This window comes from Martes martes, assembly GCF_963455335.1.
Source record: "Martes martes genome assembly, chromosome: 9".
Taxonomy (NCBI): domain Eukaryota; kingdom Metazoa; phylum Chordata; class Mammalia; order Carnivora; family Mustelidae; genus Martes; species Martes martes.
In genome coordinates, this window is record NC_137896.1 from 58,947,639 (window position 1) to 58,961,754 (window position 14,116).

A 14,116-nucleotide genomic window follows, 5' to 3' on the forward strand; every position below is an offset into this window, starting at 1 on the left:
AGTGAATGATTCACCTTTCCGTGCACCTTTCGTGGGCAAACCAACCCCCAACCCTTACCTTTGTGGGTCTCTCCCACTCTGGGCTACTATCCACTGGCTCTCATCATCCAGGCTTCTGACAACTAGGGACAGCCCCTTACCCAGGATTCCAGGTAGCCAAACTGACACCTGTTTACACCTCCTTGCTTCTTCGTTTCCACAGAAACCATACAACTAGCTCTTGCCCACATCTTCTCCTCTTTGCCCTGCCCCCTGACCTCCCCTGGTGCTTCCCTGTGTGGCTCCATGGTGTGCTGTGCCAGTTTGGAGGGGTCTGTGAGTATAAACCTCTTCTTCCCTGATAGTCATTTCCATGTCTGTGTGTCTCACCATATTTGATTTAAAACAAATCTTGGGTCCCCTGAAAGCAGCTTGGTACATGGGTGCAGGACACCTGGTGAGCACAGGTATAGACATCCTGAACCAACTGTATGCCAGGTAATAGGGACAGGCCTGTGTAATGCAGCACGACACAGATTTGTGGGAGGCAGCAAAGTACTGGGGTGAAGGGTAGGACTTCAGGGTTAGAACAGGTATGAGCATAGGTCCCCTACTTCCCATGGGTGCACCTCAGATTCTCATATGTATCACTTACCTCCCTTGATTAGTGGGGACGATGCCAACAGGACCACTTACAAGGTTGGTGGGAGGATTCAATGAGATTATCAATGCAAAGACCCAGGACCTAGGACTTAGGAAGCACTCCTAAGGTGAGCTACTTTTATTATCCCATTGTTCAAGGCTTATTGAGAAGTAAACCTACAAAATCAAATTTGAAGTATTCCTTAGAGTACGTTAAGCCATATTTCATAGGTCAAAAAGGATTGAATGTCGGTGATTTCATGGGGTTCCATCCTAGCCATTCATTTGTCTCTGACATTGGTTGCTGTCTATTTTCATCTAAGTGAGAATTATATTTCAGTTTTTCCACAATTACATTTGGGGACTCTGGTCTCAAGAAAGCCCCCTAACTTTGGTTGGTTCCACAGGCTCTGGAAAGACACTCTGGCACTCTTGGTTTTAAATTTTCCACTTTCAGTGCTGTGTGTGTAGAGCAGTCACAGTTTCAAAAAAAAAAAAAAAAGTCACACATAATTTCCACACATTCTTTCAGGGAAACAAACATTGTCTCAACTTGAAGTGAAAATAAAGCTTTGCTAGTTTAAAAAAAAAAAAAACAACAAAAAACAGAAACAAAAAAACAGCAACCCAGGTATTCACAGTGAAGTCTCCCTCTTTCCTGAAATCCTCTAAACTGTGATAAGTGACAGGGAGCTTCAAAGTGATATTCAGCAGCAGCTTAAGGGAGAGTTGCAGAAATGGAAATTAACAAAGGATGTGACTGTGGCTCACCAGCCAATCACGTGTCGGTTCCTTAATTAAGTGGTGCACTGTTGTCATGGGGACACGTGGGCGCCCCATCCCATAATTCCCACAGTCTTGGCACTCCGGGGGCCAGGGTGCCTTTCCCTTCCTTGCTCACAGCCTCATGGGATACTCTGCTATTCTGGCAGCTGGCATAATGGCCACAACACACATTTTAAGCGAATTCCAAAGCACTGCTTATATTAATTCAAGGATAAAGCTGTCTGGAAGGAGCACCATCAGCATTAGGAGGACCCTTAAAATTCGTACAGAATGGCATTTAATATTATGATAGGGCGGTGTCTCTCACAGTCCATGACCCCTTTCACCAAAACCCCAAGGTTGTTCTCCAATTTCACAATCTCAGCCCCGCCTTCTGATCTCCTGACCTAGAATCTGCGTTTCAACAAGCTGCCTCACCCAGTGAACCCTGCACCAGCATTGGCATGACGTTGGGTGCTTGACGAGGCGCCTCTTGGGTCAGTTTCTTTAGCTAGCTACCATTTAGTTAAGTGTGTGGTTCATTAAACATTCATCTCATGAAGTTTAGGAAAGCCTTTCAGATGAGTCAGGTTAGGCATGGTCAGGCTTTGGCTCTACCCCATTTAGCCCAGATTTACGGCCCCACTTGGGAAAGCTGACCTGCCTTCATTTCCAGCCACTCAGGAACAACTGAGCCCTGTTTGGGTTAGGTTCCCAGAGGGCCCCCAGTTGGCCGTGAAGCCCATCATCCAGGCATAAGCCCTGAACATTAGGTTTGAGAATCATGTTGGCAAGACCAACATGCTAAGCATCTAGTTGGAGGCTTTGAGACAAAGCATGTATATTTATGTAAGCAACATACAGCAGAGGATTGTCTAAGGGTAAAGGGAAGATCCGGGTAGCCTCAGCATTAGGACTTGGGGCCATCATGTTGGCTGGTTCTCTTGGAAACTCTTGGACTAATGTGGTGTGGGAATGGACTCCACCATGGGTCTGGAGTTAAATAACAGTGACAGGGACATCCCGGGCTGCTATCAACTCCCTGGGCCTCTTCTTTCCCTGTTTGTTCTCCTTTGGTATATTTCTCCTTTCCTCTTCTCTCTTTCTACCATCCCTGTCAACACGTCCTCCCGTTTTTTCCCATCTCTGCAGTCTTATGAAACATTAGATCATTCAAAGTGATTTATTTCATGTTGAGGTTGGAGGCCTGGAGCAAACCAAACTCTGACCTTTCTATGCTGGGCTTCACTGTGGGGCGGGGTGGGGGCTGGCACTGCTGAATTTCTGGCATTGGGCCTGCAACCGCATTTTCCCCAGGTCAAAAGTGAAACAGAGGGTGTAAGTCGAGTTTAGAGGTGCAGCCAGAGTTCGGACCATTAGTTATCTGGGTAATTTCAGAGAGTAAGATTTTACTGCTTGGCTAATCAGCTTGATAATTCATCTGGTGTGGATCGCTGGCCCATCATAAAATGGCCACTTTCTGGGGCATTAGGGTCAGAGGGAGCAGAAACCCTAGGTACCAGACCCACGAAAACATGCCCACAGAGGTAGTGAAAAAAGGAGAATAAAGATGCAGAAACCAAGGTTATGGATCTTCTTGTCACAGTGCAGCCTTGTTTGGCTGTGTGTAGGCTGAGTCTGTTCTTTATTAACTGTAAGTTGTTTCTCATAGCACAGAACTATTCCATCAGCCTGAAAATAAGTAAATGAATAAAGTATATTTCAGTGGGACGTCGTGGCCCGGCATCAACACAAGTGTGGGAGTGCGTTCTTTCTCGAATGGGAGATAACATTTACGAGCACAAAACGCATCTTGGGAACATGAAAATCCAAATGCAAATAGGAAAAGCACAGATTCTCACTCCTCCTCCCTCAGTGAGTCTTATGCCCCCCTGTGCACGTTTGCATGATAAAAGACACTGTCGCAATTATATGACAATTAAAGCTTACCATTGTTGTAAGAGCGAAAATTTCCTACGAATTTTATGTATTCATAAGTTGGAAATTCCTTTGGGTTCAAGCTGCCTCTAAGAAGATGGCAATAAAACTCTAAATCGTTGTCAGCTGGGCCGTTAAAGGAAAAAGAGAAAAGGAACGTGAATAAGACATAGATTCTAGACTAAACAAGTTATGTCTTTGTGTAACTCCTGGGCATTAGTCTATACATGGCCAGGACGTTTCTCTCCTGACGAGTGACTCTTGGACATGATTTTAGAACCTTTGCAGAACAGGGGGTTCCCCCCATAGTTTGTAAAGATATTTTGCATTCCATACTCGGGCCCAATTAGTCTTAATTTGCTCACAGATGTCTGTGGTTGGTTATGTCGGCATTGATTAGTTCCGGTTGTTTTCATATGGTGTATTAAAATAAAGCTGCTCATATAGAGCTGCTCTCTTTAATTTAATCTTTTCACATTGCTTTGAAGTAAAATCAGATGTACAACAGGACACATTATTCACAGAAAAAGAACTAAGGCCTGAACAAGTAAGCATGAGGCGCTTGTACTATTTCTATCAATGTCTGTGCTTCGTTCAGGGGCACACGGTTCAGGAGGCACTCAGGCTGGCCTTCCATCCAGGTCGCCAATTTTGAGAAAAACTTCAGAATTCCATAAAAGCCACAAATGTATATAAAAGACTAGATGACAGCCTCAGGAGACGAGAATTTGGAGTTTTGACCTAATTATTCAGTTTTCAGTTGGTGACTCGGTTATCATACAAATCTAGCATCACGGTGCCTCTAAAATGAGCAGATTGTGCACTGATTTTTGCATTGTTTGTTACTCAAAGACTCTCATGTTCAGAAAAAAAAAAAACTTCTTGTATTACATGCAAAACAAATTCTTATGCTTAAGCGCCATGCTTTCAAATTTTCCACAGAGAAGTTAAATGTCATACATATTCCGAACTCCAGTTTTAGCTTTAAATTTAAAATATACCTCCAAGGATCTTGGAAATATTCTGAGTCGCCAGGAAAATTGTTCTTAAAATTAGTCCTCCCTTCTTAATTCATTCTAACCTCTTTTCAAAAGTAAAATTCTTATCTTATATCTTGTAAAACCAGTAAAGTTAAACTTACATTTTAAGTATTCTGGGGAGGGGGAATCTGTCACAAGCATATGGGAAGAAAGCATTTTATACACTTCTGAATGTTCTTGTTCTGGAAGGAAATTTAACAAATTCTGATCCATGACATCTGACTGAAAAAGAAAATAAAGAACAAAGGTACACACTCAACGAAGATGAAAAACAAAAGCCAAAGCCAAAACTGAACATTGAAGACAATTCAGAACTGGTTTATGAAATGAAAAGTTCAAGATCTGATTTTCTGTGAAGACCTCGAATCTATCAACCTGTCATCCCAAATTATAATCTAGAAGGTTTTACTTGCTCCAATGCAAAAGTATTGCCCATGGGCCCACAAAAGAAGTAAGAGTTAAGTCAAAGAAGTGTGCAGAGGGTCCTACTCTTCCCGGAGGACCCCACCTGCCGACACGCCCATGTTCTGGCTGTGGTGGTGGGGACAGCGATGGACCCCAGGGAGGCCCCACTCGCTCATGTGAAGGGCCCTGCAGAACGCATAGGGTTCCTTTTCTGACCACCAGGCCCTCAAATGAACACCTGTTTACTTCTTAAAGGTCTCCTCAATCAAAGGAACTGTGCTTTTTTTCTGAGTGACTGGGCACTGCCATACAAAAATACAACATAGAATCTGGATACAGCACTGTCCAATAGAACTGTCGGTGGTGATGGAAATGGTCTATCATGTGCACTGTCCCTTATGAAAGCCACCACCCACATGACTGTGAGCACTGAAATGTGGCCAGTATGATCAAAGCCTGTTCTATTTTAAATTAAATTTATTTTTAAATTTTTAGAGAGAAAGTGTGTGTGCACGTGCGGTGGGGGAGGGGCAGAGAGTGAGAGAGAGAATCCCAAGCAGGCTCCACAGCCTGCATGGAGCCCGAAGCGGGACTCAATCTCACAACTCTGAGATCATGACCTGGGCTGAAACCAAGAGTCAGATGCTCCACCCACTGAGCTACTCAGGTGCTCCTGAAGACGGCATTTTTAATTGTATTTCATTTTAATTCTTTTCATTGGAATTGAAAAAGCCACATGTGGCTAATGGCTCCCATATTCACCAGTGCATGTGCAAGCTGACAGAGGAGAGAGAGGGAGAAGACAGACATGTCTCTTGCTGCCTCAGTCTCCCTCAAAACTCCTCCTTTCCTGTATTTTTAAACATAATATTATATACCCTTGAATTTGTACATCTAGGTAACTCTCTGTTGTGTGCCCCCTGGAGACCAGAGGTCGCGACATGCATCCCCAGTGGCATTCTTTTGCACCCATACCTCCGCCTCCCCTGTGCTCGATGTCCCCATGGTATTGCCAATGGGTTGCTTGCCCATACCAGACACCCTGGTGGCATCCTCAGCTGCTCCCCCTTCTGCCCTCATCTTCGCATCCAAACAATGTCCAAGGGCTGTGACACTCTCCTCCCTCAAATTCTCTCAGATCCTCTCCCTTCCCTTTATTCCCATGGCTTCGACCTCCAGTCTAGAGCGCCGTCATTTCTTATCTGGGGAATGAAATGACCAAACTGGTCTTCCCACAACGACTTTTGTCCCTGTCCAAAGTGTTCCCCACCAGCACCCAGAAGGAGCCCTGTATCAGATGAGGTCACCACCTTGCTTAAAACAATCTATTGGCAGGGGTGCCTGGCTGGCTTGGTCCATAGTGCATGTGACTCTTGATCTCAGGGTCGTGAGTTTGAGCCCCATGTTGGGTACAGCCGTGACTTCAAAATAAAACAAAACAAAAAACAGTCTGTTGGCTGCCAAACGCTCCCAGGATGATGCCCGAACCTCCCAATTCACTTCTGAGGCTTGTACCACCCACTCCCAAATTTCCTTTTCTCTAGTTGGCCAGCTTCTTCTTCCTCCTGGGTCCACCCCAGGCTGCACCCTGAGGCGAGGACATCGTGCACCTCTCCTTGTGTTTGGCTAACTCCTGTGCCTCCTCCGGGTCCCTACTTTGAAGGTGCTGGCCCTGAGGAAGCACCCACGGATGCCATCCTCACTGCTGGCCTCTGGCCTCTGAAGCCCCCCGCTGTACTTGTTCTGTGGCCCTGTAACTGCTGGGGAGGGGCAGGTCCACCAGACCGGAAGGGCCATGAGGGACCAGGCCCACGTCACAGCAAGACACAGAGAGCCCCGGAGGTTGGGACTGAAAGCTGGCTCTGCCCCTACATCAACCCAAAGGTTAGGAAGCTGTGAGGGTGGCATGAGCTGCTGGCCAGTCACTCAATGAATGCTCAGTGTGATGAGGTGTTTCATAACCATTCAGGAAAGTTCTCCAAGTTTTCCTGTTTGTTCACATGCTGATGTGTGTCCTCTGCCTGCCTCATCCAACGGGGCTCCAGGAGAGCAGGGGCCCCAACTGCCTTCTTCATGCCTGGGTGCCTGACACTGAAGGGTGATTGGCCTTTGACAAAAATGCACTGAATAGGGGCGCCTGGGTGGCTCAGTGGGTTAAGCTTCTGCCTTCGGCTCAGGTCATGATCCCAGGGTCCTGGGATCGAGCCCCACATCAGGCTCTCTGCTCAGCAGGGAGCCTGCTTCCTCCTCTCTCTCTGCCTGCCTCTTTGCCTACTTGTGATCTCTGTCTGTCAAATAAATAAAATCTTTAAAAAAAAATGCACTGACTAGCTGAAAGAAGTGGAAGTGGGCAAGCATGACAACAGGAGTAAAAATAAGGCACCCCAAGAACACGGAGTGTGGTGTAGAGGGTCCAGGCATAAGGACAGAGAGGCTCCCAGGAAATGACTTCCATGGGAAGGAATCCCTGAGTGGGAGCCGAGGAACAAGATGGTGTCTGTGGGGGGTGCCTGGGTGGCTCAGTTGTTAAGCATCTGCCTTTGACTTGGGTCATGATCCCAGGTCCTAGGATTGAGCCCCGCATCGGGCTCCCTGCTCAGCGGGAGGCCTGCTTCTCCCTCTTCCACTACCCCTGCTTGTGTTCCCTTTCTTACTGTATCTCTCTCTGTCAAATAAATACATAAAATCTTAAAAAAAAAAAAAAAAGATGGTGTCTGTGGGGCAGCCAGGGCACTCCAGGCAGAGGGCACAGTGCATACAGAAGCATCAGAGGGGAGGGAAGAGAGCGGTGGAGGCAGATACTGCAAAGAGAAGTGAGGCCAGAACCAAGAAGGCTGCAGAGGAGTGAGTGCCTTGTCCTGAGTGCCTGGGGTGGGGGTGATGGGGACCCGCTGAGGGGCCGAGAGAAGGGGAGGGCAGGACCATACCTGTGCTCTCTGGCCTGAGGAAGGACAGAGCACAGGACACCATCAGGCTAGAGAAGGTCAGTCTGAACAGGCACAGAGAAAGGGAGACGTGATGCACGAAGGGGGCATGCAAACAGGTCACTCGACAACAAAATCCACCCAACGCTGACTCAGGGCCCCCACGTGCCAGCCACTGCCTTGGGCACTGGAAGAAACACAACGGAGCAGGCGAGCCCCCCGACTCTTGCAGCCAGCTGTCCAGGGGCTGTGAGGAAGGAGCACACCACTTGGTGGCCGATAAAGGACAGGAGGAAGAAGAGGAAGGACGCCCAGCTTGACAGTGCCTGGGCTTGATCTCCGTAGGCAAAGACTCTGCAAACCCCTCACTAGCCTGTGCTATCATTTTCTCCCTCGGGCTCTCTCTGAGTTCCTTCTGATGTTCTTGATTTTATTTTAAGCTCATTCCCTTTAGTTTTTTAGATGATGACTAATGCTCACAGACGACAGCAGTCTTTCTTCTTAAAGACACTGCAGATACAAGAAAATGATGACTAAGTCACTCCATGGCCTTTTCTTGGAGAGCCGGGTGGAAGCCCCCTTCCCCTGTCCTGAGTATGACAGAGAGCAGGGCTCTGGGGCTGCCTGACCGAGCTGCTTCTGTGGAAGGCGGCTGGCGGGTCACAGGGCTGTGGGGGCAGCTGGGGCTGCAGGCTCCCCACAGAATAAAGATGAGCCCCGGATGGAGGCTGGTGGGAAGGATGGTGAGGATTATGAGCTAACACCCAGAAAGGGCTCAGAGCCATGCCTGGCACAGAGCCAGCTCCCGCTATGTATTCACTATTATATTACTATTATGCCATTTCTCTGTGCCAACAAGCAGCACAAACACTGATAGTTAGAAAATTTAAACCCTAATGCTTACCAGAGAATGAATTCTATCTGCAATTGAACTGTCCCTTGAATGAGCTCAGCTCTGTTTATTAAAATGACAGCAATTACGGAGACAAGGGAGGGTGCGCGCCATCCGCAGCCATCTTGCCAGCTGAATCACAGTGTCGGGACTATCACTTACCTGTTGGAGACAGAAGGTTTTCTACCCCAACTTACTGAAGGTCCTTGGTTGCTTTCTCAAGAATTTTGACCAAGACTACTTTCACCACGAACGCCTGTCCTAATTCCAAATCGCACCCTCTCCCGTGTTTCTTCTTGTGCCCCTTGGGAGCCTGGGGTGATCTAGAAGTGCTTGGGGACACAGCAAGGCATTGCCCTCTCACTCAAGGAACCAGCAGCACCAGTTTGGTGGCACCCGGAAGAGCTCAGTGAGCCCATCCACGGAGCTCACAGAAGCCGGCCAGCTGAGTTGGAAGGGAGCCGGGGGACGCTCTGTCCAGCAAGGACCCAAACAACCCTGGCAGTTCTGGCTGGAGATGTGTTGGCCACAGTGAGAAGTCTTGGAGAAGGGGCAATCGTGAGATGTCATGGAGAAGCCTTATGCTGAGAAGAGGCAGGAATGGGCTCCCCGAAGCAGTCAGGGCCTCAGTCTCCCTAAAAGACCAGGAAGTTGGAGACACATCTAATAGGTTTTGGTGCAGTTTAGATTCAGAATCAAACTGATGGCCCATCGGTAATGCGTTCAGAAGCTCGTACAGGGAGAGGCTTTCACCTTAGAGTAGTGAAGAATTAATTAGGATATAAAAGGTACAAACTATAAAGAATCTCTGTTCATGAAAAGAACCTAGAGAGGGGGGCGCCTGGGTGGCTCAGTGGGTTAAGCCTCTGCCTTCGGCCCAGGTCATGATCCCAGGGTCCTGGGATTGAGCCCCGCATTGGGCTCTCTGCTCAGCAGGGAGCCTGCTTCCTCCTCTCTCTCTGCCTGCCTCTCTGCCTACTTGTGATCTCTGTCTGTCAAATAAATAAATAAAATCTTTGGGGGGGGGGGGGAAGAACCTAGAGAGGGCGAGGGGAGCCACAAGAGGAGAGAATATATTTGTAACACATAAGCCATGGTGTAAGTCCTAAAATTAAGGCTCAGTGTTAAATGCTGCCTTGTCACCTAGCAAAACTGGGAGGCCCTCGACGGGCTCAACTGAAAGTTTTCCTTCACACTCTGTCCCTATGGAAAGGCCCCCTAGCTAAACAACGCTCTTTGTCGAGGGGGGCAGGCTCAGTTCCTGCTTATCTCTGAGTAGTGGGTTTAGCTCCCTGCCAGCCTGCCGAATTATTCAAATAAACTGGTCTCACCCCTGTAGAGACCAGGGGGCACCCCAACTTCTTGTTACTATGAAGCCTGCTTCTCACAGCCCCTGCTGGGTCACTGCTCCAGGGTGTGGCCCCATGGAGCCCTGCATCCTGGTCTCCAGGTTGTGAGCACAGGAAACTAATAAACCGTGGTCGAGTGCCTGTGTCCAGCCAGACCTGTATCCCTAACGGAGAGCAAGCAGGAGGAGATTGAAACAGTACCTGGCAGAGGATTAGTGTCGAGAACATGGAAAGAATGCCTCCCAATTACAAGGAACAAACCAGACAGTCTGGTAGAAGAATGGCAAAATACCCGAACAAGCACTGTGTTCACAAAGGAGGAAATCCAAATAGCTAACAAGCATATGCAAAGATGCCCGATCTCCTTAGTAATTGGGAGGAAAACAAGTTAAAACTCCATGAGATACCCTCACGTGCAAGACTGACAAATGCTAAGAAGCCTGCCAATCCATGTGCTATGATATGGGGCACCTAGAACTCTCGACTCTGCCGGTGGACGGTGCAACCATTGTTAACAACGTGGTGTCACTGGGTACCCGTTAAGCTGCACCCACTGTCCAATCCAGCCATCCTACATGTACATTCTCCACGACAAGCTTGCAAATGTTCATTGGGAAACACAAACAGCCTGTTCACAAAGGCACCCTCCAGGAGTTCCAACCTGGAACCGATGCAGAAATGCTAGCACATTCCTCCAGTGGAGAACCAGGCAGCAACGACATAAACCCACGACGCCACCACGAACAGTCTGAGATGGACGGGTCTCACAGACAACGTTGAGCAACAGGAGTCCATTTCCCAGGACTCTATTTCCCTAAAGTTAGCCAGAAGACAATACTAAATCATTGTGTTGCGTGACAAATCAAAAGTGAGTAGAACTACAAAGAAAACTGAGGAAGCAATGATCTTAAAAGCCAGGAAAATGGTCATCTCTGGCTGGGAGGTGGGATGGGAGAAGAACAGATGGGAGGTTCTGTGGTTCCAGACATACCCACCTGTATGTTTGCACTCACTCTATCATGAGTTTAAACACTGAAGGAATGTTTCATGCATACTTTTGTAAGCATGCCTTATAAAAATCAAAAGCATATTAAAATAGAGAAAATTGGGGCCCCTAGGTGGCTCTGTCAGTTAAGCGCCTGCCTTCAGCTCAGGTCATGATCCCAGGATCCTAGGATGGAGTCCATGCTGGGCTCTCTGCTCAGCAGGGATCTGCTTCTCCCTCTGCCTGCTGCTCCCCAGGCTTGTGCTCTCTCTCTCTCAAATAAATAAAATAAAATAAAATAAAATAAAATAAAATAAAATAAAATAAAATAAACTGGAGACCTGGACTTCTTTAACCTGTGACCGACTCTGAGCTGCAGGCAGCCATACCTGCTACAGCCCTCCTAGACGGAGCTACCCACTGCTCGGGCCCCGCCCAGAGCCATCTCTGACCAGATGCCCAGGACCAGGTGTGTTCTTCTGGCAGGGGAGGACAGGGTGGGGAAGGAAGGGCCGAGCGACATCTCCTGGGAGGTGTTTCATGGACTTGCTGCTGTGTTGTGTGGTAACGTCAGCCATGGGCTCTGTCTTTCCTTTTCTGCGAATGCCTCTCCTTGCTGTGATCCTAACCATGGGAACCTGGCCCTTTATCCTACTTTCATCTCGTACTGCTTGCTGGAGCTTTCACGGGGAGAACCAGCATTCCATGGAAGTAGTTTTTGATTTGTAGATTTCTGCACATTTATAATCACTTGTGCCTTAGATTATTTTCCTTCGGGGACGTGGTGCTGTCCATGCCCACATTTCCTACTTCAGAAGCAATTCCCTCTCCTGCTAAGCTGTTTGCAATTGCTCCCAAGGTAGCAGCCCCATTTCAGGGCTCAGCCCCTCACTCAACAGACACTTAGGCACCTCGGGTCTGTGTTCAGGCCTGGAGAGAGGACCTCTGCCTTATGTACAGATAGCATGGTCCAGCTCATTAAGCAAACATGGTAATCATTAACAAATCAAAACAGGGAAATTAGGTTCTTCAGAAACAAATAAAAGTCCCAATAGGAAGTACAGTTTATGCCTACTTTGGGTCTCTCATTTGGGTCTGCCTCAGCCATATTCTTTCCTAATTCCATCAGTGGCATGTTATATCTTTCCTGGAAGGTTTTCATCCCAGAAGCTCCCTTTAGTCCTTGGTCCTCCAACCACATGCTCATCGACGATGCCCACATGGCTTCTTTGACTGCTTGTGTTACTTCTAGACACCAAACTGTGCTGGTGTCACCATCCCAGGAAAGTTTTGACTTTGTCTTAAAACCATTTCCTGCTTTGAGCTATTTCCTTTTTTCTATCAAATTGGGAAAGAAAGTTCTAGAATATTGCATCAGAAAATTGCTATACAAAAATCTATCATGTGAGCTTTTGCCACGTCTGAGTTTCTAGTAGTAGGAAGGAGACAGAGAGACAGTAGCCTGACGGTCTCAAAAGAAGAAAGGAATTCTTGCTGCTTTTTATCCCTCAACCTTCCTAGTCGCTGACGGGCCTCCAACCCCGGGCCCTACAAGGGGCAGTGGGACCCAACCCCTGGCATGCCAGCCTCTGATACCAACAAGGGGCATGGCTGCTGGGGCCCACGGCCTCCTGCCCTGCCCACACTGTACCTCTGTTGGACATGCCTTCCTTCCCCATGCTCTCTTCGTAAGCATTATAATTCTCCATTGCAAGGACAGCAAATGTGATTTCGCTCTAGGTCTGTGCCAGGTACTATTCCAAGTGCTTCACACCCGTGAACTCATGTAAGGGACTCTTAATGGCGCTTGGTACATTGTGAGTGACTCACAGGGACTTTTCAATGGCTGTGTCATCCATGGACAAGTCCTGTGCTCCTGCTGAGTAATAAGTAAGTCCAAATTGAAGTGAATTAAAACCAAAGCAGAATTCTCCCATAGTAACCCAAATCCTTGGCTTCAGGAAGACGCCAGAGCAGAGCAGTAAGGAGCTTGGGCTCTGCGGGCAGTTGCTCCTCGTTTCAGCCCTGCTCTGCCCTCACTGGCTTGGCCCCCTGGGATCTCCTCCTTTGTAAAGTAGGGGTGATAGAGGCATTCCTCCCAGAGGGTCTCCTCTGCTCAGACAGCCGGTTACTGATTGGCACCAGGTAAGTTTCCATCCTTAATCGCTCTTATCCTTGCTTGAGAGCAAAGATGCAAGCAAATGCTAGCAAAAAAGGAAAAGCAGGCAGTGCTCTTGGTAAAAACCAGAAAATTAGAGTTAGAAGTAAATAGAAGTTAAATTGTCCATCCTAGACTCACCTCCACTGGAGAGCTTAAGGGCTGACTCCGTGTGTGTCTGTGTGTGGGTCTATATACAGACACTCATGATTCATTATGGATCTAACATTCATAAGCTAGACATGGGATCATTTCTGCTCCTCCCAGAGTTAGAAAATAATTCATAAAGGTGGTCCTAAATTGCTCTGTAATTTCAAATTAGAATTCCCGACTCACTTTCTAAGTCCCCTCTGCCACATATAGCAACTGGGTCATCAGATAATTACAAGAGCATAAAGCAGAACAGTGCAAATCCTGTTTCCTCAAACAGCTCTGGGCTCTTGAATCTCATTCCTGGGTCATTAAGGAGGCTCCGTGTCATTGCTTTCAATCAGTGCCTGTCATGGCCCAATCCTGTCCATTCAAGACAAAACACAAACCCCTCCCAAGAAGCACCCCATTGCTGCTTCTTTCCTCAGCTACCTCAGGTCAGCCTGAAGAAGCCAGGCTGACTGGATGAGCTGAGCTCATCACTCTTCTGGCCTCAGATAAAACCAAGATGAACCTGAACTCTTGCCTCCTTGGGGTCAAGTGAGAACCAGTCTCTCTGATGGCCATCAAGAGAAGAGAGAAAGCCCCAACCCTAATCTACCTTGGAGATGGTGCAGGGAGTGGGCTGAAACACAAAGGTTAGAGAGACAGTGGGGGTAATGCGAAGGCATCTGCCTAGCAAGGTAAAAACTGCTTTTTGGGGCTACACCACACAGTGACCAGCAAAGGAAGAACGTGGATGATCGCTTTGATCGGCATCATTTGCAGAAACGATGTGATGCGGAGTAGCTTCTGAGGAAAAGTGTAACCCAGCACAAGATGGGTTGTTGGGCCTGTAGCAAAGCTGGGCTCCTCACCCCAAGGAAGGCGAGCTGCCCCCCGCAGGTAT

General features: G+C 47.8%; 1 protein-coding gene across 1 annotated transcript in view; it reads right to left on the bottom strand.

Annotated features, from left to right (window-relative positions):
* NPAS2 (neuronal PAS domain protein 2) overlaps positions 1–14,116 on the bottom strand; it is a gene marked incomplete at its 5' end in the record, with an annotated part of 158,297 nt that overhangs the window by 35,704 nt on the left and 108,477 nt on the right. Inside the window, 2 exons of the mRNA XM_080813625.1 lie at positions 3,337–3,450; positions 4,466–4,586. Coding sequence (XP_080669751.1) covers positions 3,337–3,450; positions 4,466–4,586 — 235 coding nt within the window. The remainder of the gene's footprint in view (positions 1–3,336; positions 3,451–4,465; positions 4,587–14,116) is intronic.